Below are 25,402 nucleotides of genomic sequence, written 5' to 3'. Positions count from 1 at the left end.
AGCAAGCACAACCCAGGTTGTGAAACCAAAAATGGGCCGGCTTCTAAACTTACATTCTTGCTTTTCAAATAAATAAAGATAGCAAGAGAATGAAGAAAATGGATAATAGGAGTAAATTAGAAAGTTGCTTAAAATTCCTGTTCTAATCTGAATCATGGAAGAAAACATTTGAGTTCAGTTTCTCTTTAACCATGCAATGTTTCAAACCAACTGTTACATATTCACGTGATAGACATCCACACCACTAGAGGGCACCAATATTATTCTAAACTTAAAGGGACAGTCAACTCAAAAAGATTTACCCTGTATCTAAGCCTCTGCAGACTGCTCCTTATCTCAGCTATATTAATATACTTTTTACCTCTGTGATTACCCTGTATCTAAGCCTCTGCAGACTGCTCCTTATCTCAGTTATATTAATATACTTTTTACCTCTGTGATTACCCTGTATCTAACCCTCTGCAGACTGCCCCTTATCTCAGTTATATTAATATACTTTTTACCTCTGATTACCTTGCATTTCAGCCTCTGCAGACTGCTCCTTATCTCAGTTATATTAATATACTTTTTACCTCTGTGATTACCTTGTCCTCTGCAGACTGCTCCTTATCTCAGTTATATTAATATACTTTTTACCTCTGTGATTACCTTGTATCTAAGCCTCTGCAGACTGCCCCTTATCTCAGTTATATTAATATACTTTTTACCTCTGTGATTACCTTGTCCTCTGCAGACTGCTCCTTATCTCAGTTATATTAATATACATTTTACCTCTGTGATTACCTTGTATCTAAGCCTCTGCAGACTGCCCCTTATCTCAGTTACATTAATATACTTTTTACCTCTGTGATTACCTTGTCCTCTGCAGACTGTTCCTTATCTCAGTTATATTAATGTACATTTTACCTCTGTGATTACCTTGTATCTAAGCCTCTGCAGACTGCCCCCTTATCTCAGTTATATTAATATACGTTTTGCCTCTGTGATTACCTTGTATCCAAGCCTCTTCTTACAGCCCCCTGATCACATGACTTTTTATTCATTATCTATTGACTTGCATTTTAGCCAATTAGTGCAGTGTCTGCCACAAGCCACAGTTGTAAGCACAATGTTATTTATATGGCTCACATGAACTAGCAGTTTCCTGTTGTGAAAAGCACATTTAAAAAAGGGACAGTAAAGTCAAAATTAAACTCATGATTCGGATAGAGAAGCAATTTTAAACAACTTTCAAATTTACTTCTGTTATCAAATTTGCTTTGTTCTCTTGGTATCATTTATTGAAAAGTAAAACTAGGTAGGCTCATAAGAGCTCAGGAGTGGGCACGTGTCTTTAGTACTCTATGAAAGCTGCGTTTTGCAACATTATTTGTAGCTTTGTTATACAATGTTGCAAAACGCAGCTTTCATAGAGTACTAAATACACGTGCACACTCCTGAGCGCGTATGAGCCTACCTAGTTTTACTTTTCAATAAAAGATACCAAGAGAACAAAGCAAATTTGATAACAGAAGTAAATTGGAAAGTTGTTTAAGTTTGCGGCTCTATCTGAATCCTGAGAGTTTGACTTTACTGCCCCTAACTCATTTCTGACAAAACTGTGCTCATTGGCTGTGCTACTGCAGATCTAAAGCATTTAACACTCTGTCTGCCACACAGGGCTGAAATCATTTGTTGGCAAACAATTAGTTAAACAGTTATCAAGTGAAGGATACAATAACTTCTCCTTTAAAATCCATGGCGGCGACAACAGATTCAGCTGCTTCTTTAATGGAGACCTCATCTTCCTCTCCGACTGTAAAGTGAACACAGAGATGACCATGTGCAATACGTAGACAAGAGCTTCTAACCACGGGCATCCTGGCAAGATACCAGCTGAGCAGAGATCAGTCCTTACCGGAGAGGATGATGGGATCCACCTCATTGTATTCCCTCAGCACCCAGATAAACAGCCTCGCCAAGTCCTACAAGAGACGCGACATCTAAATGACTGTCTGCAGGTGCAAATATGTCATATTATTATTATAATTAGTTATTTGTAGAGCGCCAACAGATTCCGCAGCGCTATATATAAAAGGCAGCATCTATGGTGTTAACGAATGTCTACTATAGAAGAAAAACTTAGCATCTGCAGAGGTCTGAATATCCTGGATTAACCAATGACAAACAACATTCTAATATTTAATTTGGGGGTGAAAAACAGAATTTATGTTTACCTGATAAATTTCTTTCTCCAACGGTGTGTCCGGTCCACGGCGTCATCCTTACTTGTGGGATATTCTCTTCCCCAACAGGAAATGGCAAAGAGCCCAGCAAAGCTGGTCACATGATCCCTCCTAGGCTCCGCCTACCCCAGTCATTCGACCGACGTTAAGGAGGAATATTTGCATAGGAGAAACCATATGGTACCGTGGTGACTGTGGTTAAAGAAAATAAATTATCAGACCTGATTAAAAAACCAGGGCGGGCCGTGGACCGGACACACCGTTGGAGAAAGAAATTTATCAGGTAAACATAAATTCTGCTTTCTCCAACATAGGTGTGTCCGGTCCACGGCGTCATCCTTACTTGTGGGAACCAATACCAAAGCTTTAGGACACGGATGAAGGGAGGGAGCAAATCAGGTCACCTAAATGGAAGGCACCACGGCTTGCAAAACCTTTCTCCCAAAAATAGCCTCAGAAGAAGCAAAAGTATCAAACTTGTAAAATTTGGTAAAAGTGTGCAGTGAAGACCAAGTCGCTGCCCTACATATCTGATCAACAGAAGCCTCGTTCTTGAAGGCCCATGTGGAAGCCACAGCCCTAGTGGAATGAGCTGTGATTCTTTCGGGAGGCTGCCGTCCGGCAGTCTCGTAAGCCAATCTGATGATGCTTTTAATCCAAAAAGAGAGAGAGGTAGAAGTTGCTTTTTGACCTCTCCTTTTACCTGAATAAACAACAAACAAGGAAGATGTTTGTCTAAAATCCTTTGTAGCATCTAAATAGAATTTTAGAGCGCGAACAACATCCAAATTGTGCAACAAACGTTCCTTCTTTGAAACTGGTTTTGGACACAGAGAAGGTACGATAATCTCCTGGTTAATGTTTTTGTTAGAAACAACTTTTGGAAGAAAACCAGGTTTAGTACGTAAAACCACCTTATCTGCATGGAACACCAGATAAGGAGGAGAACACTGCAGAGCAGATAATTCTGAGACTCTTCTAGCAGAAGAAATCGCAACTAAAAACAAAACTTTCCAAGATAATAACTTAATATCAACGGAATGTAAGGGTTCAAACGGAACCCCCTGAAGAACTGAAAGAACTAAATTGAGACTCCAAGGAGGAGTCAAAGGTTTGTAAACAGGCTTGATTCTAACCAGAGCCTGAACAAAGGCTTGAACATCTGGCACAGCTGCCAGCTTTTTGTGAAGTAATACCGACAAGGCAGAAATCTGTCCCTTCAGGGAACTAGCAGATAATCCTTTTTCCAATCCTTCTTGAAGGAAGGATAGAATCCTAGGAATCTTAACCTTGTCCCAAGGGAATCCTTTAGATTCACACCAACAGATATATTTTTTCCAAATTTTGTGGTAAATCTTTCTAGTTACAGGCTTTCTGGCCTGAACAAGAGTATCGATAACAGAATCTGAGAATCCTCGCTTCGATAAAATCAAGCGTTCAATCTCCAAGCAGTCAGCTGGAGTGAAACCAGATTCGGATGTTCGAACGGACCCTGAACAAGAAGGTCTCGTCTCAAAGGTAGCTTCCAAGGTGGAGCCGATGACATATTCACCAGATCTGCATACCAAGTCCTGCGTGGCCACGCAGGAGCTATCAAGATCACCGACGCCCTCTCCTGATTGATCCTGGCTACCAGCCTGGGGATGAGAGGAAATGGCGGGAACACATAAGCTAGTTTGAAGGTCCAAGGTGCTACTAGTGCATCCACTAGAGCCGCCTTGGGATCCCTGGATCTGGCCCCGTAGCAAGGAACTTTGAAGTTCTGACGAGAGGCCATCAGATCCATGTCTGGAATGCCCCACAGGTGAGTGACTTGGGCAAAGATTTCCGGATGGAGTTCCCACTCCCCCGGATGCAATGTCTGACGACTCAGAAAATCCGCTTCCCAATTTTCCACTCCTGGGATGTGGATAGCAGACAGGTGGCAGGAGTGAGACTCCGCCCATTGAATGATTTTGGTCACTTCTTCCATCGCTAGGGAACTCCTTGTTCCCCCCTGATGGTTGATGTACGCAACAGTTGTCATGTTGTCTGATTGAAACCGTATGAACTTGGTCCTCGCTAGCCGAGGCCAGGCCTTGAGAGCATTGAATATCGCTCTCAGTTCCAGAATATTTATCGGTAGAAGAGATTCTTCCCGAGACCAAAGACCCTGAGCTTTCAGGGATCCCCAGACCGCGCCCCAGCCCATCAGACTGGCGTCGGTCGTGACAATGACCCACTCTGGTCTGCGGAACGTCATCCCTTGAGACAGATTGTCCAGGGACAGCCACCAACGGAGTGAGTCTCTGGTCCTCTGATTTACTTGTATCTTCGGAGACAAGTCTGTATAGTCCCCATTCCACTGACTGAGCATGCACAGTTGTAATGGTCTTAGATGAATGCGCGCAAAAGGAACTATGTCCATCGCCGCTACCATCAACCCGATCACTTCCATGCACTGAGCTATGGAAGGAAGAGGAACGGAATGAAGTATCCGACAAGAGTCTAGAAGTTTTGTTTTTCTGGCCTCTGTTAGAAAGATCCTCATTTCTAAAGAGTCTATAATTGTTCCCAAGAAGGGAACCCTTGTTGACGGGGATAGAGAACTCTTTTCCACGTTCACTTTCCAGCCGTGAGATCTGAGAAAGGCCAGGACAATGTCCGTGTGAGCCTTTGCTTGAGGAAGGGACGACGCTTGAATCAGAATGTCGTCCAGGTAAGGTACTACTGCAATGCCCCTTGGTCTTAGCACCGCTAGAAGGGAGCCTAGTACCTTTGTGAAAATCCTTGGAGCAGTGGCTAATCCGAAAGGAAGCGCCACGAACTGGTAATGTTTGTCCAGGAATGCAAACCTTAGGAACCGATGATGTTCCTTGTGGATAGGAATATGTAGATACGCATCCTTTAAATCCACCGTGGTCATGAATTGACCCTCCTGGATGGAAGGAAGAATAGTTCGAATGGTTTCCATCTTGAAAGATGGAACCTTGAGAAACTTGTTTAAGATCTTGAGATCTAAGATTGGTCTGAACGTTCCCTCTTTTTTGGGAACTATGAACAGATTGGAGTAGAACCCCATCCCTTGTTCTCTTAGTGGAACAGGATGAATCACTCCCATTTTTAACAGGTCTTCTACACAATGTAAGAAAGCCTGTCTTTTTATGTGGTCTGAAGACAACTGAGACCTGTGGAACCTCCCCCTTGGGGGAAGTCCCTTGAATTCCAGAAGATAACCCTGGGAGACTATTTCTAGCGCCCAAGGATCCAGAACATCTCTTGCCCAAGCCTGAGCGAAGAGAGAGAGTCTGCCCCCCACCAGATCCGGTCCCGGATCGGGGGCCAATATTTCATGCTGTCTTGGTAGCAGTGGCAGGCTTCTTGGCCTGCTTTCCCTTGTTCCAGCCTTGCATTGGTCTCCAAGCTGGCTTGGCTTGAGAAGTATTACCCTCTTGCTTAGAGGACGTAGCACTTTGGGCTGGTCCGTTTTTACGAAAGGGACGAAAATTGGGTCTATTTTTCGCCTTGAAAGGCCGATCCTGAGGAAGGGCGTGGCCCTTACCCCCAGTGATATCCGAGATAATCTCTTTCAAGTCAGGGCCAAACAGCGTTTTCCCCTTGAAAGGAATGTTTAGTAGCTTGTTCTTGGAAGATGCGTCAGCCGACCAAGATTTCAACCAAAGCGCTCTGCGCGCCACAATAGCAAACCCAGAATTCTTAGCCGCTAACCTAGCCAATTGCAAAGTGGCGTCTAGGGTGAAAGAATTAGCCAATTTGAGAGCATTGATTCTGTCCATAATCTCCTCATAAGGAGGAGAATCACTATCGAGCGCCTTTATCAGTTCATCAAACCAGAAACATGCGGCTGTAGTGACAGGGACAATGCATGAAATTGGTTGTAGAAGGTAACCCTGCTGAACAAACATCTTTTTAAGCAAACCTTCTAATTTTTTATCCATAGGATCTTTGAAAGCACAACTATCCTCTATGGGTATAGTGGTGCGTTTGTTTAAAGTAGAAACCGCTCCCTCGACCTTGGGGACTGTCTGCCATAAGTCCTTTCTGGGGTCGACCATAGGAAACAATTTTTTAAATATGGGGGGAGGGACGAAAGGAATACCGGGCCTTTCCCATTCTTTATTAACAATGTCCGCCACCCGCTTGGGTATAGGAAAAGCTTCTGGGAGCTCCGGCACCTCTAGGAACTTGTCCATTTTACATAGTTTCTCTGGGATGACCAACTTTTCACAATCATCCAGAGTGGATAATACCTCCTTAAGCAGAATGCGGAGATGTTCCAACTTAAATTTAAATGCAATTACATCAGGTTCAGCCTGTTGAGAAATGTTCCCTGAATCAGTAATTTCTCCCTCAGACAAAACCTCCCTGGCCCCCTCAGATTGGGTTAGGGGCCCTTCAGAGATATTAATATCAGCGTCGTCATGCTCTTCAGTAACTAAAACAGAGCAGCCACGCTTACGCTGACAAGGGTTCATTTTGGCTAAAATGTTTTTGACAGAATTATCCATTACAGCCGTTAATTGTTGCATAGTAAGCAGTATTGGCGCGCTAGATGTACTAGGGGCCTCCTGAGTGGGCAAGACTCGTGTAGACGAAGGAGGGAATGATGCAGTACCATGCTTACTCCCCTCACTTGAGGAATCATCTTGGGCATCATTGTCATTATCACATAAATCACATTTATTTAAATGAACAGAAATTCTGGCTTCCCCACATTCAGAACACAGTCTATCTGGTAGTTCAGACATGTTAAACAGGCATAAACTTGATAATAAAGTACAAAAAACGTTTTAAAATAAAACCGTTACTGACACTTTAAATTTTAAACTGAACACACTTTATTACTGCAATTGCGAAAAAACATGAAGGAATTGTACAAAATTCACCAAATTTTCACCACAGTGTCTTAAAGCCTTAAAAGTATTGCACACCAAATTTGGAAGCTTTAACCCTTAAAATAACGGAACCGGAGCCGTTTTAACACTTTAACCCCTTTACAGTCCCTGGTATCTGCTTTGCTGAGACCCAACCAAGCCCAAAGGGGAATACGATACCAAATGACGCCTTCAGAAAGTCTTTTCTAAGTATCAGAGCTCCTCTCACATGCGACTGCATGCCATGCCTCTCAAAAACAAGTGCGCCACACCGGCGCGAAAATGAGACTCTGCTTATGCTTTGGGAAAGCCCCAGAGAAATAAGGTGTCTAATACAGTGCCTGCCGATATTATAATATCAATAAACCCAGATAAAATGATTCCTCAAAGCTAAATATGTTTTAAAACTGAATCGATTTAGCCCAGAAAAGTCTACAATCTTAATAAGCCCTTGTGAAGCCCTTATTTACCATCGTAATAAACATGGCTTACCGGATCCCATAGGGAAAAATGACAGCTTCCAGCATTACATCGTCTTGTTAGAATGTGTCATACCTCAAGCAGCAAGAGACTGCACACTGTTCCCCCAACTGAAGTTAATTGCTCTCAACAGTCCTGTGTGGAACAGCCATGGATTTTAGTTACGGTGCTAAAATCATTTTCCTCATACAAACAGAAATCTTCATCTCTTTTCTGTTTCTGAGTAAATAGTACATACCAGCACTATTTTAAAATAACAAACTCTTGATTGAATAATAAAAACTACAGTTAAACACTAAAAAACTCTAAGCCATCTCCGTGGAGATGTTGCCTGTACAACGGCAAAGAGAATGACTGGGGTAGGCGGAGCCTAGGAGGGATCATGTGACCAGCTTTGCTGGGCTCTTTGCCATTTCCTGTTGGGGAAGAGAATATCCCACAAGTAAGGATGACGCCGTGGACCGGACACACCTATGTTGGAGAAAATATCACTATAATTTACTAGCAAGGGGAAAAAATGACTAGTCCATTCACTAAAGATAGGAAAAGATATACAATGTGCCTTTTGTGTTTTTCTGATATCATCACGTATACTACAATGGGACAGACAGCGTAATACGCTCTGGCAACTAATTATCTCCCTGTAACAACAGCTTTATTAAAAAGACAAAGACACAAAATAAAAACCCTATTAAGGATGTTCACATACACAAGAAACAACCTCTATTTTAGTCTAAGCTAAGGGGACAGTTCCAGCTTAGACGTTGGGTGATAGCAGTTATCATTAATGATATTAAGTGATAGGTGTGACAATGGTGATAATAACGTTTTATATGCTGTTAGTTTCAAACCATTTAAATAGCCTACATACGAGAACCATCAAATACGTGTGCAGGAGAGAGATAAAGAACACAGAGTACGTGTCACTCAGCTTAATGATACAGGTGCAGTCACTGTGACAGGGATAATCATTTACCGTCTACTCCATTTCATAGCTAAACTGTTCTAGCCGAGATGAATTGGTGAAAGGGTCGGACAGTGCAGAGAGTATGGAACAATTATCATCCAACAAAACTCCTCAGTATTCTAGTGGTTTATGGCTTTTACCAATTCCTCCCTGAATTTGGACCAAGTGGGAAATAACTATTGTATATTGACCCGTAAACAAGATATTTTCCCTGGGGGGTTTTCTGAAACAAAATGCGGTTTTGGGGTAACTTACCAGAGAATAGATGAACTGTCTCCGTGGTTTCCCTGTGCCCCAGATTGTGAGAGGTGTGCCATTTTCTGCAAACACAAATTCATATTATGGCAAATAAATCCTTATTTGAAACATTCACTGAGCGAACATTTAACAAACATTTTGGCACCAAGACGTTATAACGGACAACACAGCCTGACCCTAAATAAGGACACGTTATCTCTATTTCTAAACAGTATGTGATCACTGTATAAGCAATGTCATTTGGCTTTGCACCATACATACACACACACACACTCACATACATACATACACACACTCACATACATATACATACATAGTTAGCTGAACACATCTAGTTAGCCAATCACAAGAGACAAATATGTGCAGGCACCAATCAGCAGCAGCTCCCACTAGTGTAGCATATGTGCGTATTATTTTTCAGCAAGGGATAACAAGAGAGCGAAGCACATTTGAAAAACAAAATTTATGCTTACCTTATAAATTTCTTTCTTTTGCGATGTACCGAGTCCACGGTTTCATCCTTACTTGTGGGATATTATCCTTCCTAACAGGAAGAGGCAAAGAGAGCACCACAGCAGAGCTGTCTATATAGCTGGGACATCTGCCAGACGCTTGTGCAATAGAATAGACAAAGCATATATCTGTCCTTTTAAGGAACTAGATGACAATCCTTTCTCCAATCCTTCTTGAAGAAAGGACAAAATCCTAGGAATCCTGATTTTACTCCAGGAGAAGCCTTTGGATTTGCACCAAAAAAGATATTTACGCCATATCTTATGATAGATTTTCCTGGTGACAGGCTTTCGAGCCTGAATCAAGGTATCTATGACCGGACTCAGAGAAACCCTGCTTTGATAAAATCAAGCGTTCAATCTCCAAGCAGTCAGTTGCAGAGAAATTAGATTTGGATGCTTGAACGGACCTTGAATCAGAAGGTCCTGTCTTAGTGGCAGAGTCCATGGTGGCAGAGATGACATGTCCACCAGGTCTGCATACCAAGTCCTCCGTGGCCACGCAGGTGCTATCAAAATCACAGAAGCTCTCTCCTGTTTGATTCTGGCAATCAGACGTGGAAGGAGAGGGAAAGGTGGAAACACATAAGCCAGGTTGAACGACCAGGGTACTGCTAGAGCATCTATCAGTACTGACTGAGGATCCCTTGACCTGGATCCGTAATGAGGAAGTTTGGCGTTCTGACGAGACGACATCAGATCCAATTCTGGTGTGCCCCATAGCTGAACCAGTTGAGCAAACGCCTCCGGATGGAGCTCCCACTCCCCCGGATGAAAAGTTTGACAACTTAGAAAATCTGCCCCCCAGTTCTCTACCCCTGGGATATAGATCGCTGATAGATGGCAAGAGTGAGTCTCTGCCCATGGGATTATCCTGGAAACTTCTATCATCGCTAAGGAACTCCTTGTTCCCCCCTGATGATTTATATAAGCTACAGTCGTGATGTTGTCCGACTGAAATCTGATGAATCCGGCCAAAGCCAGCTGAGGCCACACCGGAAGAGCATTGAATATCGCTCTTAATTCCAGAATATTTATCGGTAGGAGGGCCTCCTCCCGAGTCCACAAACCCTGTGCTTTCAGGGAATTCCAGACTGCACCCCAGCCTAATGGGCTGGCGTCCTTCATCAGTATGACCCACGCTGGCCTGCGGAAACACATTCCCTTGGGCAGATGATCCTGTGACCACCAAAGAAGAGAGTCTCTGGTCTCTTGATCCAGATTTATCTGAGGAGATAAATTTGCATAATCCCCATTCCACTGATTGAGCATGCATAGTTGCAGTGGTCTGAGATGTAAGCAAGCATATGGAACTACGTCCATCGCTGCTACCATTAAACTGATTACCTCCATACACTGAGCCACTGACGGCCGAGGAATGGAATGAAGAGCTTGGCAGGTGGTCAAAATCTTTGATTTCCTGACCTCCGTCAGAAATATTTTCATATCCACCGAGTCTATCAGAGTCCCTAGAAATGAAACTCTTGTGATAGGGAAAAGAGAACTCTTTTTTTACGTTCACCTTCCACCCATGAGATCTTAGAAAGGCCAACACTAAGTCCGTGTGAGACTTGGCTAGTTGGAAAGTAGACGCTTGAATTAGGATGTCGTCTAGATAAGGCGCACTGCTATGCCCCGCTGCCTTAGGACCGCCAGAAGGGACCCTAGCACCTTTGTAAAGACTCTTGGCGCCGTGGCCAATCCGAAGGGAAGAGCCACAAACTGGTAATGCTTGTCCAGAAAAGCAAACCTGAGGAACCGGTGATGATCTTTGTGGATAGGAATGTGTAGATACGCATCCTTTAAGTCCACGGTGGTCATATATTGACCCTCCTGGATCATTGGTACAATAGTCCGAATGGTCTCCATCTTGAAGGATGGAACTTTTAGGAATTGGTTTAGGATCTTGAGATCTAGAATTGGTCTGAAGGTTCCCTCTTTTTTGGGAACCACAAACAGATTGGAGTAGAACCCTTGTCCCTGTTCTGCTTTTGGAACTGGGCAGATCACTCCCATGGTAAAAAGGTCTTCTTGGAGGAGAATCCTTGAAATCTAGAAAAGATACCCCTGGGTTACAATTTCTACGGCCCAGGAGTCCTGAACGTCTCTCGCCCAGGCCTCAGCAAAGAGAGAGAGTCTGCCCCCTACTAGATCCGGTCCCGGATCGGGGGCTACCCCTTCATGCTGTCTTAGTGGCAGCAGCAGGCTTCTTGGCCTGTTTACCCTTGTTCCAAGCCTGGTTAGGTCTCCAGACTGGCTTGGATTGAGCAAAGTTCCCCTCTTGCTTTGCAGCAGGGGAAGAGGAAGCGGGACCACCCTTGAAGTTTCGAAAGGAACGAAAATTATTTTGTTTGGTCCTCATCTTATTTGACTTATCCTGAGGGAGGGCATGACCCTTCCCTCCAGTGAAGTCTGAAATGATCTCCTTCAGTTCAGGCCCTAATAGGGTCTTACCTTTGAAAGGGATGGTCAAAAGCTTAGATTTTGATGACACATCAGCCGACCAGGACTTAAGCAATAACGCTCTACGCGCTAAAATGGCAAAACCTGAATTCTTTGCCACTAACTTAGCTAGATGGAAAGCGGCGTCTGTAATGAAAGAATTAGCTAGCTTAAGAGCCCTAATTCTGTCCAAAATATCATCTAGTGGGGTCTCCACATGAAGAACCTCTTCCAGAGCCTCAAACCAAAAGGAAGCTGCAGTGGTTACAGGAACAATGCACGCTATAGGCTGGAGAAGAAAACCCTGATGAACAAAAATTTTCTTTAGGAGACCCTCCAATTTCTTAAAAACAGGAGGGAGAGCGAACGGAATACCTGGTCTATCCCACTCCTTAGTAACAATGTCCGAAATCCTCTTAGGGACCGGAAAAACATCAGTGTAAACAGGAACCTCTAAATATTTGTCCATTTTACACAATTTCTCTGGCACTACAATAGGGTCACAATCATCCAGAGTCACTAAAACCTCCCTGAGCAATAAACGGAGGTGTTCTAGCTTAAATTTAAATGCTGTCATATCTGAATCTGTCTGAGGGAACATCTTTCCTGAATCTGAAATCTCTCCCTCAGATAGCAAATCCCTCATCCCTACCGCTGAACATTGTGAGGGTATATCGGATATGGCTACTAAAGCTTCAGAAGGCTCAGCATTCAATCTTAACCCAGAGCTACTGTGCTTCCCTTGCAACCCAGGCAGTTTAGATAAAACCTCTGTGAGGGTAGTATTCATAACTGAGGCCATATCTTGCAAGGTGAAAGAATTAGACTCACTAGAGGTACTTGGCATCGCTTGTGCGGGCGTTACTGGTTGTGACACTTGGGGAGAACTAGATGGCAAAACCTGATTTACTTCTGTCTGAGAATCATCCAGTGCCAAACTCTTATAAGTCAAAATATGCTGTTTGCAATTTATAGACATATCAGTACAAGTGGGACACATTCTAAGAGGGGGTTCCACAATGGCTTCTAAACAAATTGAACAATGAGTTTCCTCAATGTCAGACTTGTTGAACAGGCTAGTAATGAGACAAGCAAGCTTGGAAAACTCTTTATTTAATGAAAAAAACAACAATTTTCAAAAACGGTACTGTGCCTTTAAGAGAAAAAGACATACACAAACTGAAAAACTGCTTAAAATTCACTCAAATTTTCCGAAATTTTTGTAGTAGCCTCACTAAACTTTGTTAAGATTGCACCACAAGTATTCAAGCAATTAACCCCCAAATATGCAAACCGGATTGACAAAGTGTCAAAAACCGGTAAAAACCCCTGTCAGCACCTTGCCACAGCTCTGCTGTGGCTCCTACCTGCCCTTAGTGACCAATAATGTGGGGATAAAGCTTCGATTAGGCCCCTGAAGTTCACCAGGACATAGAAACATAGAAACATAGATATTGACGGCAGATAAGAGCCATAGGCCCAGCAAGTCTGCCCCACCTTACCTAACAGTATAAACTTATCTAGTTCGTAGGATAGCCCTATGCTTGTCCCATGCATTTTTAAAGTCCCCCACAGTGTTTGTTGCTACTACCTCTTGAGGAAGTTTATTCCATAAATCAATCACTCTTTCTGTAAAGAAGTGCTTCCTCAAATTACTCCTGAATCTACTACCCTTTAGCTTGAGCTCATGACCCCTTGTTCTTGAATTTTCCATTTTATGTAAAATACCCACAGCCTCAGTTTTACTAAACCCTTTAATGTACTTGAAAGTTGCTATCATATCACCTCTTTCCCTTCTCTCCTCTAAGCTATACATATTTAGGTCATTGAGCCTATCCTGGTAAGTTTTATTTTTTAGACCATGTACCATTTTGGTAGCCCTCCTTTGCACAGATTCAAGTTTGTTAATATCCTTCTGAAGATATGGCCTCCAGAACTGCACACAATACTCAAGATGAGGCCTAACTAATGATCTATAAAGTGGCATAAGAACCTTACTATTTCTGCTGCAAATACCTCTACCAATACATCCAAGCATTCTGCTAGCCTTACTCGCTGCCTTACTACATTGTTTACTAAGTTTTAAATCATCTGAAATAATAATTCCCAAGTCCTGTTCCTCGTCTGTAACAGTCAGTAAAGTGTCATTGAGTCTGTAATTAACATTTGGATTTTTCTTCCCTAAATGCATTATTTTACACTTTGCTGTGTTAAACTTTAGATCCCAGTCGTTTGTCCAATCCTCCAATTGTTGTATATCACTTCTCATTTTGTCTACCCCCCCTGGAACATCCACTCTGTTGCAAATTTTTGTATCATCTGCAAAGAGACATACTTTCCCCTGTAGCCCTTTGCTGATATCGCAGATAAATATGTTAAACAAAACAGGCCCCAGAACTGACCCCTGAGGAACACCACTAGTAACAGCCCCCTCTGCTGAATGAACTCCATTTACTAAGACACTTTGTTTTCTGTCCTTAAGCCAGCATTCCACCCAGTTCACAATTTTTGAATCTAGACCAAGGAGATATAGTTTGTGAATAAGTTTATTGTGTGGGACGGTGTCAAATGCTTTGCTGAAATCTAGATATGCTACATCAACTGCTCCTCCCTTGTCTAATACTTTTGTTACATAATCAAAGAAGTCAATTAGATTAGTCTGACATGATCTCCCTGAAGTAAAACCATGCTGATTTTGGTCCTCTAAATTGTTTGTCTTTATGTAAGTCATAATTCTTTCCTTTAAGAGGCTTTCCATTAATTTCCCTACTACTGAAGTTAAACTAACTGGCCTGTAGTTGCCAGATTCTTCTCTACTGCCCTTTTTATGAAGAGGTATTACATTTGCTATTCTCCAATCATCTGGGACAGCTCCTGTTAATAGTGACTGATTAAACAGATCAGTTAATGGGACAGTTATTGTAGCTTGCTGCTTGTCTATATAAAATAACTGTGCAACTGAGGCGCAAAATTAGGCCCCGCCCACGATGTTACTAGGGCCATCAGAACAAACTACCAAGCGTTTTTACAGCCATGTGGGTTATAAAAACCCCAAAAAAGCCAAGTGTATCCCTCAATACAGTTGTCCCATAAGAAATATAAACAGTACTCCCAGAACACACAAACGTTTGCCTTATATATTATTCAAACTGAGTGCCCATAAATTAAGCCCTTTATGCAAGCTAGTAAAGCCCCTTCTAAGACTAGGATTACTGCTTACCCTTCCCCTCATGGGGATACTGTCAGCCTTTCTGAGTTATCACAGTTTCTGCAGAAAAAATGACTGAACATACCTCATTGCTGTATAGCAAGAAACCGCTCCTCACACTGAAGTTTTCCTGTACTCCTCAGCTTCTGTGGGAACAGCAGTGGACCTTAGTTACAAATGCTAAGATCATCATCCTCTAGGCAGAAATCTTCATCTATCTCCTGCCTGAGAGTAAATGGTACACACCGGTACGATTTAAAAATAAAAAACTCTTGCTTGAAGATAAAATAAAAACTAACAGTTTATCACCTCTTTCACTTTAACCCTTCCTGCTTAGAGCCGGCAAAGAGAATGACTGGGGGGTGGAGTTAAGGGGGGAGCTATATAGACAGCTCTGCTCACTGTGGTGCTCTCTTTTCCACTTCCTGTTAGGAAGGATAATATCCCACAAGTAAGGATGAAACCGTGGACTCGGTACATCTTGCAAAAGAAATAGAATTAAAATTACATTTAAAAGTGCCTTAAAATGACCGGCTCTTTTTGAATCGAGCAAGTTTCATTTTGACTTTCTTATCTCTTTAATATTTTTTTAAACAAACAAATCCCCTTTACGGGCTGGGATGCAGCAAGAGAAACCATTTCTGGACAGCCGTTTTGAGTTTTTTTGGAGTGGTTTCTCTTGCTGCATCCTAACTCATAAACCGTGTGATATCGTATATCTAATTTGCTTATCTTACCCAGAATTCCCTGGTGCATTGATAACAATTTATACAGAGTACTTCTGGCGGAAAGCAAAAGGGATACGTGCCTAGATTTGCTAATTTTCTATACAATAATTCTAGATCTCTTACATTACAAGGACAGAAGCCAAATGCATCGTCTTATTTACATCATGACCCTGCTGCAAGGATAAAGATTAATTTATGACGATTTGTGACCGTTAGCGACTATTACGTGATTGATAGTATACACTTAAGATGCTACAATCAACAAACAAACATCATTGGAAGAGACTGCCTATGATACGGGATCATTCCCATAAAATGATATATAAACATCAAGTTATGGGTATTAGATTTAATGATGTAATAATAAAACGTATGTTACCATCTGTGCCTATGAGGACTGGAAATACTCACGTTTAGCTAGGAACACCTTGTGGATCAGCCCTGGCAGTACATGCCCATCTTCTATGTTGAAATTGTCATGTGGGCCAAAGACATTTGTTGGTATAACAGAGGTGAATTTACAGCCGTGCTGCTCATAATATGCCCTGGAATAAGGAAAAGTGTAAAGTGCTGACAAAGGTTGGGTATCTCAAGAGTAGCTACGTTAGGACTTGTCCTGCATAAACGGTAACTACGCACAAGTCAATGCAAATTGCACAAACTCTTAACTACGCTAGAGCACCAAACCTCAATGAGGGAGCGCTGGCACTTCTGGTTACGGACCTGTCTGGTGTAATCCTCTAATACACAGCAGCAGTATTGTGCTCTGCACTAGTCTCAGTTGGGTTGTAAGTCCTAGGATTGGTTGTGGCCCTAGTTAGTGCCTCTACTAAGCAAGGATGCCCAGAAAGTAAAAACACTTTGCTTTTACCTAGGAGCAATAAGGAGGGCACCTATAGTACTGCAGCGGTTAACGTGCATACCACACAGTGTTTGCTGTTACCGTACATTACTACAAGTGCCACATACATGAAGCCCACAGCGAGCAGGTGACTAAATAGAGAAACGGGGCAAGGGGCTAAGCTGTTTATTCTCATATGGACAACACTTACATATGTAGCAAATTAACCATAGAGGTTAGTACCTGTTCTGCACATCTATCATTCTCTTTGCATAGGAATACCCAAAATTTGAGGTATGTGGGGGTCCATTGTGAATCTGAAAAGAAGAACAAGCCGGGTCTGAGAACATCACAATACAAGAGGTATGCAGGAACAGGACTGGTTCAGAAGCTTTACTATACAGAAAGCAAATAGTCTGGGTCTGTGGCACATATTAAACAGGACACAGGAAATATAAAGAGGAACCCTACAGATTTGTAAAATGCACAGATAAAACACATCACCAAAAAAAGAAATAACAGTATTAAATAAATAAAAAAACACAGGACTTGTATGTCAAACGTAGGCCACCGTCAGCCCTGAACCTATGAGGCGGAAGAGTTGTCCAATCATAATAAACATTGCTTTTTCAGACCATATTTATTTTTCTGTTAGGTTTTGCTAATATTACTGTCACATACTGTTTCTGAATTATAAATGATCTATTGGGACATTTTTAAAGGTTAAATTGTTTCTTTTAATTTTGTATACAATATGTTCTGTGAACACAAATATGTTCAGTTGTCTTTTTGGTTTGCATAATATGTTATGTTAATTTGACAATTTTATAAAAGGAAGCCAAAAAACGCAGGATGCGGAATTCCATAAGATTTACTCTCTCTCTCTCTATATCTATCTCTATACACACACACACATTATGAGACAGAATTATTGTATAGAAAATGAGGGAATCTAGGCAAGTATCCGCGCTTGACTTTCCCCAGAAGTACTCTGTATACACTGTTACCAATACAATTCTGCAAAGTAAAAAGTCCAAAGAAGGTAGCATGGATCAGCAGAATCTTTATTCCAGTATAAATGTGTCAAAAGACATAGCAACGTTTCCGTAGTGTTACCTTAATCATGCCATAGAAACAAGTGATGCAATTCACCTTATATACACTGGTTCTACTAGGAGGGCGCCATTACATTAGAAAATACTAATGATACTTTCTAAAAATGTCACATTTAAATACATTGTAATATATACATAGTTAACAGGGCAATCTTCAAATTCTAAACTAAGATCTGGTACATTAAAAAATAAAATCATCATACTCTACAGAGGAAGGAAAGCCAGAATATAACATTTATAAAAAAAAAACTGATAGATCCCAATCTTTGTTGAGACCAATAGGTTCTAAAGTATTGAGCTCATAAATCCAAAAGCATTCAAGTTGTTTAAAGTGATGGTAAATTCACTTCCATAACTTCACATAGTATGAAAACTCTTCTCCTAACTAGCATATCGATATGCTTATTTTGTTCCAATGTCAAATATACTTTTAATACTGAGCAACTGCTACGCTATTTGCGCAACATAACATACTGTAAGTAGCCTCACTGTTTATGTTGCGCAAATAGCATAGCAGTTGCGTGTGCACAGTTCAACCTCTAGCCCGAGTTCCAAGCACGGGAGCGTGCTGTTATTAACTTACATGGGGCGCGTTGGTGAGGCTCTGATTGGCTAAAAGAGTTGCCAGTCAAAGAAGCCTAAGGGAAAATCATTCAGAGAGGCTGCATTGAATCAGGTAACAGAGCCTGACAAAAACGCTCAGTATTAAAAGTAGATTTGACATGGGAACAAAATAAGCATATCAATATGCTAGTTAGAAGAGTTTTCATACTATGTGAAGTTATGGAAGTGAATTTACCATCACTTTAAGTAATAATTCTCTGTTACCTCCTCTACGTGGCTTTATTACATGGTCTATGATATGAAAACATAACTAATATTATGAGGAGCATTGCAAAAATGGTTAGCTAGTGGGGCCGATTCCTTATTCACTCTGATGTTACTTTTGTGCTCGGTTATCCTATCACAGATACTGTGTCATTTCTCCGATGTAGGCCTGCCCACACGGGCATTTAATCATATATATAACAAAAGTAGTATGACACGTATAATAGCCTTTAATGTATCACCTGGGTGATAAAAACAAACGCCCCTTTAACCATATTACTGCAAAAAGAGCATCCTAGGCAAGGAAAACTACCTTTGTTTTCAGTAGTGATATAGCCCTGTTTATCTGCTTTTACTAAATGATCCCTTATATTAGGGCCTCTTTTGTACGCTGGCATGGGTAGGGACTGAAATTTACTAATGTTAGGGTTACAAGATGCAAGTACTCCCCAATGTTTTTTTTAACAATTTTCAGTATAGCTTTACTTTACATATTGTATTCAGATACAAAAGTCACACGTTTGTTTTTACCTTTTATAGAGTTATTACGCATTGTTTCCCTGGGTACTTGCAGTGGCCCTCCAAAGGTAATGCATTAATTGTGTGAGCTGGATTCTATTTCTGACTGTGTTTTTATTTACTGCATCTAACCCATAAAGGGAATGGCTGTGTTTAAAACAGTACTTGGAAGCAAAATGTGTGAGATAAATTAGGTCTAATTTCCATATCTTACCCATAGTTCCCTGGTGCATTGATATTTTTTTTATACAGAGTACTTCTGGGGAAAGGCAAGCGGAATACTTGCCTAGATTTGCTATTTTTCTATACAATAATATATATATATATATATATATATATATATATATATATATATATATATATACACACACATACATACATACACACATACATACACACACACACACAAACAAAAGCTATATATACATACACACACACAAACAAAAGCTATATATACATACATACACACACACAAACAAAAGCTATATATACACACAATACATACACACAAACAAAAGCTATATATACATACATACACACAAACAAAAGCTATATATACATACATACACACAAACAAAAGCTATATATATATATATATAATACATACACACACAAACAAAAGCTATATACACATACACACAAACATACATACACACACACATACATACACACACAAACAAAAGCTATATATACATACATACACACAAACAAAAGCTATATATACATACATACACACAAACAAAATCTATATATACATACATACACACAAACAAAAGCTATATATACATACATACACACAAACAAAAGCTATATATACATACATACACACAAACAAAAGCTATATATACATACATACACACAAACAAAAGCTATATATACATACATACACACAAACAAAAGCTATATATACATACATACACACAAACAAAAGCTATATATATATATAATACATACACACACAAACAAAAGCTATATACACATACACACAAACATACATACACACACATACATACACACACAAACAAAAGCTATATATACATACATACATACAAACAAAAGCTATATATACATACATACACACAAAAGCTATATATACATACATACACACACACAAAAGCTATATATACATACATACACACACACAAAAGCTATATATACATACATACATACACACAAACAAAAGCTATATATACATACACACACACACAAACAAAAGCTATATATACATACATACATACACACAAACAAAAGCTATATATACATACATACACACACACAAAAGCTATATATACATACATACACACACACAAAAGCTATATATATATACATACATACACACAAACAAAAGCTATATATACATACATACACACACACACACACAAACAAAAGCTATATATACATACATACACACAAACAAAAGCTATATATACATACACACAAACAAAAGCTATATATACATACATACACACAAACAAAAGCTATATATAGAATACATACACACAAACAAAAGCTATATATACATACATACACACAAACAAAAGCTATATATAGAATACATACACACAAACAAAAGCTATATATACATACATACACACAAACAAAAGCTATATATACATACATACACACAAACAAAAGCTATATATACATACATACACACAAACAAAAGCTATATATACATACACACAAACAAAAGCTATATATACATACATACACACAAACAAAAGCTATATATATATACACACAAACAAAAGCTATATATACATACATACACACAAACAAAAGCTATATATACATACACACACAAACAAACAAAAGCTATATATAGAATACATACACACACAAACAAACAAAAGCTATATATACATATTTAGCAGCTGTGAAAGGAAGTCGTTGCTGTAAGTAGCCAGGAGACAAGTTGTAGGAGTCAATAGGCACTTACCATGGTCTCATCAATGGGGTAGGTGGTCTTGTCTGGGAAGATGCAGGTGGAGAGACATGACACAACCTTCTGCACCCCGGCTTCATATGCACAATGCAGGATATTGTCATTAATGTGAAGGTTGTTCCTCTAGAAGATGGCAAGACAGAGAGGTCACTCAGATCTAAACCAATTCATATTTATGTTACAACAAGGACATCAGGAAGAGATTACTGTAAGAGTCTAAGATTTGTTATGAATATATTTCTAAAGGTTAGAAATAGAGATGAATAATCACAAAACAGGTTGCAAGTTCTCTTGTGATTTTGTATCAGGGTCGCTCTATTCCTATCATTTGTCTCGCAGACGTTCCTCTACTCTCAATAACTTCTTGTGTTCCTTAACCCCTTAGTGACCAGACCATTTTTAAAGGACCAGGGCTGTTTTTACATTTCTGCTGTGTTTGGCTATAATTTTCCCCTTACTCATTTACTGCACCCACACATACTATACACGTTTTTTTCTCGCCGTTAAATGGACTTTCAAAAGATACCATTATTTTCATAATTTAAATATGATGGAAAAACAAATTTAAAAAACAAAAAAAAACACAAAACCTTTTTTTCTAACCTTGACCCCCAAAATCTGTTACACATCTACAACCACCAAAAAACACCAAGGCTAAATAGTTTCTAAATTTTGTCCTGAGTTTAGAAATACCCAATGTTTACTCCCTTAACCCCTTAAAAGGGACCGGGACTTTCAGACTAAAACTTCCCCAAAAGGTCAGAGTATTTTTAGCATTTTTGCTGTCACTCAATTTAAACAGAAATAGAGCCTTTTTTATATTTACCTATCAAAACTATATTTTTCTTTTTAGTAGACAACCCAAAGTATTGATCTAGGCCCAATTTGGTATATTTCATGCCACCAAATAATTTCACAAACTTTAGGTTTCTCACTGAAATTATTGACAAACAGCTTGTGCAATCATAGCACAAATGGTTGTAAAAGCTTCTCTGGGATCCCCTTTGTTCAGAAATAGCAGGCACACATGGCTTTGGTAATTAGAAGACAGCTAATTGCAGTTGCGCACAACACTTATTATTCCCAGCAGTGAAGGGGTTAATTTGGTAGCTTGTAAGGTTAATTTTAGCTTTAGTGTATAGATTACCCTCCCACCTGACCCTTCCCACCCCCTTGTCCCTTTCAAACAGCTCTCTTCCCTCCCCCACGACCCAATCGTCACCCCCCATCTTAAATACTGGCAAGATGTCTGCCAGTATGAAATTAAGGCTTTTTAAAAAAAAAAAAAAAAAAAAATTCTTTTCCATTTTCTGCAGCGTAGGATCCCCCCCCCTTACCCCAAACAGCTCTCTAAACCTCCCCCTCTACCTATTAGCCGCCATCTTAGGTACTGGCAACCGTCTCCCAGTACCCAGTTATTTATATTTATTTTTTAATAAATAAACCAATATAATTTTTTGTAGCCTAGAAACTGCACAAGATAAACAATAAAAGATCCCTTCTGATACAGGACTTAAACAACAAAATTGAAGAAGATCTAGACAATAGAGGCCGCAGAAATAATTTAAGAAATTAGAGGGATACCTGAAACTATCGACCCCACAGATCTTGAAAACTATCTACAATCACCCGTCCAACATCTCTCAGGATCATCGGAATCTACAGACTCTTTGCCACTAGAGAGAGCTCTTAGAGCGAAGCCTTTGAGTCAAGCCCCTCCTCGTGATGTTACCATAAAGTTCTTCAACTTTAAAAGGGACATTAAACCCAAAAAATGTCTTTCATGATTCAGATAAAGGATACAATTTTTAAAAAGTTTCCAATTTACTTCTATTATCAAAAATGTTTCATTCTCATGTTATTCTTTGTTAAAGAGATACCTAGGTAGGTAGCGTGCACATGGCTGAAGCACTACATGACAGGAAATAGTGCTGCAGACACGTTCACACTCATGAGCTTACATTTCTGTTTTTCAAATAAGGATAACAACAAAACGAAGAAAATATGATAATAGAAGTAAATTAGAAAGTTGTTTAAAATGTTATGTTCTATCTGAATCATGAAAGAAAGAAAAAAATGGGTTTTATGTCCCTTTAAGGATAAAGACCATATATGGCAACATTTCAGGGACAATCCCAATCTTAAAGAACATGAAACCCAACATTTTTCTTTCATGATTCAGATAGAAAATAACATTTTAAAACAACTTTCTAATTGACTTATATTTAATTTGTATCATTCTCTTGACATCATTTGTTGAAGGAGCAACAATGCACTACTGGTTTCTAACTAAAAACATGGGTAAGCCAATGACAATCAGTATATAATAATATGCAGCCACCAATCAGCAGATATAACCTAGGTTATTTGCCGTTTATGAGCTTACTTGGATGTACAGAACCTCGAGTGACTTGGACTCTTTTTCTAAAGGGCTTAACCTAACCTTTCCTATCCCATCTGACCAAAACAACACTTTGGCTACACAAGAGGAAACTTCTCAGCCAAAAGAGACACACCCGAATGGGTCACAGGGCAACACCGGAGAAGAAACCCCAAACACCTGAATCAAACAGATTCTACCACTAAACCGTCACATGAAGCTTTAGAAAGACTAAATATGGCGTTCACAGTTCTACTGCTCCCAACAGGGCAGTCTGTATCCTTTATCCAGTTGAGTTGTAAACTTTATATATTTCATGTTGTACCTTGTCACAAATGTTATTTCCTTTCAGGTTGATGTTGTATATAACCTAAAGCTGTTGGCGGTGTAGGAAGATCTTAAATCTGAGGTCCTTTTACATAATTTGAGACAAAATAATTATGATTTTGAAGATGTAACTTATGCACTGAATGCCTAAAATTTAACATGAAAATGGATTAGATATGGACATTAGATATCAAGGCATAGACATTTGGTTTATACAGTTCAATCATTGTTATAGTTTAACTTTTGTTTTCGATTCCCACAATAAGTGACCTTATCTTAACAACACCCCAAACCTATACAAGGTTTCCCAAGGACTTCTTAAACGGGAGTCTCTGGTACCCAACCCCTTTCTCTACAATTTACTTATGGTTTTTTTCTTACACCTTGTTAAATCTTTTCTTCTCTCAACCTCTTTTCTATGATTGTCACTACTTGACAGACCGCAATGTCAAGTAGTGACATCATCTTTGCATACAAAAATATTATACCCCCAAATACCCACCCTATCTCATGACAGATAAACAAATCAACCAAGTCAAGATAATCTCTATTAATGCTAAAGGTCTAAATTCCCCCTTGAAGAGATATTCGGCCCTTTATAACTTAAATTTGGCCAAAGCTTTTACTCTTCTAACCTGACCAAAACAAACGGGGTAGTGATACTGATAAAAAAAATAATGTTCCCTTTCAGGAGATTGCAACCCACAACGACAAAGGGGAGATTTTTAGCAGTCACAGGCAAACTATATGGAAAGATGGTAACTTTAGTCTGTATGTATGCCCCTAACACCTATATTTCAAAACAAGTAGCTGCTTTACCCTTATTTTGGCATTTGAATTAGCTGATTTTGCCTGTGGAATCCTAATCTATACTGAAAGTGTCTATACTCAAGTATAGGCTATTGGCAGGCAATGTAAACACAGCCAGCAAAACGGGGAAGAGAAGTCTAAGTATTGTATAGACAGAGATAAGAAAGGGAAGCATTTAAATAATAAGAAAAGGATATTTGATCTCTCTGCAAGCTTAGCCTATTTTTATGGGTTGCTGTTTCAAAGAGAAATTCCAGCAATTTAAAGGGACAGTCAAGTCCAAAAAAAAAACTTTAATGATTCAAATAGGGCATGCAATTTTAAACAACTTAAATGTACTTTTATCACCAATTGTGCTTTGTTCTCTTTGTATTCTTAGTTGAAAGCTTAACCTAGGAGGTTCATATGCTAAATTTCTTAGACCTTGAAGGCCGCCTCTGCATTTGACAATTTTTCACCACTAAAGGTTGTGTGCCATATAGATAACATTGATCTCATCCTTGTGAATTTACCGAGGAATGAGCACTGATTGGCTAAAATGCAAGTCTGTCAAAAGAACTGAAATAAGGGGGCAGTCTGCAGAGGCTTAGATACAAGGCAATCACAGACGTAAAAAGTATATTAATATAACCGTTGATTGTGCAAAACTGGGGAATGGGTAATAAAGGGATTATCTATCTTTTAAAACAACAATTCTGGTGTTGACTGTCCCTTTAATCTACAAAAACAAACAAAAATTAAATTTATGCTTACCTGATAAATGTATTTCTTTCTTGACACGGTGAGTCCACAGATCTAATTACTATTGGGAATCGATACACAAGCTAGAGGACACAGATGATAAGGGAGGGACAAGACAGGGAACCTAAACAGAAGGCACCACGGCTTGAAGAACCTTTCTCCCAAAGGAAGCCTCAGCCGAGTCAAAAGTATCAAACATAGA

General features: G+C 39.8%; 1 protein-coding gene across 1 annotated transcript in view; it reads right to left on the bottom strand.

Annotated features, from left to right (window-relative positions):
- Nucleotides 1-25,402, bottom strand: part of GFUS (GDP-L-fucose synthase) — a 57,529-nt gene that overhangs the window by 12,861 nt on the left and 19,266 nt on the right. The window contains exons 4-9 of the mRNA XM_053715439.1: nucleotides 20,937-21,065; nucleotides 16,779-16,852; nucleotides 16,106-16,239; nucleotides 8,802-8,866; nucleotides 1,898-1,964; nucleotides 1,716-1,795 (exon numbers count right to left, since the gene is read on the bottom strand). Coding sequence (XP_053571414.1) covers nucleotides 1,716-1,795; nucleotides 1,898-1,964; nucleotides 8,802-8,866; nucleotides 16,106-16,239; nucleotides 16,779-16,852; nucleotides 20,937-21,065 — 549 coding nt within the window. The remainder of the gene's footprint in view (nucleotides 1-1,715; nucleotides 1,796-1,897; nucleotides 1,965-8,801; nucleotides 8,867-16,105; nucleotides 16,240-16,778; nucleotides 16,853-20,936; nucleotides 21,066-25,402) is intronic.

The sequence above is a fragment of the Bombina bombina genome, chromosome 5, assembly GCF_027579735.1.
Source record: "Bombina bombina isolate aBomBom1 chromosome 5, aBomBom1.pri, whole genome shotgun sequence".
NCBI classification, from domain to species: domain Eukaryota; kingdom Metazoa; phylum Chordata; class Amphibia; order Anura; family Bombinatoridae; genus Bombina; species Bombina bombina.
The sequence above is the reverse complement of the archived record's forward strand: the minus strand, read 5'-3'. Positions and strand labels throughout refer to the sequence as shown.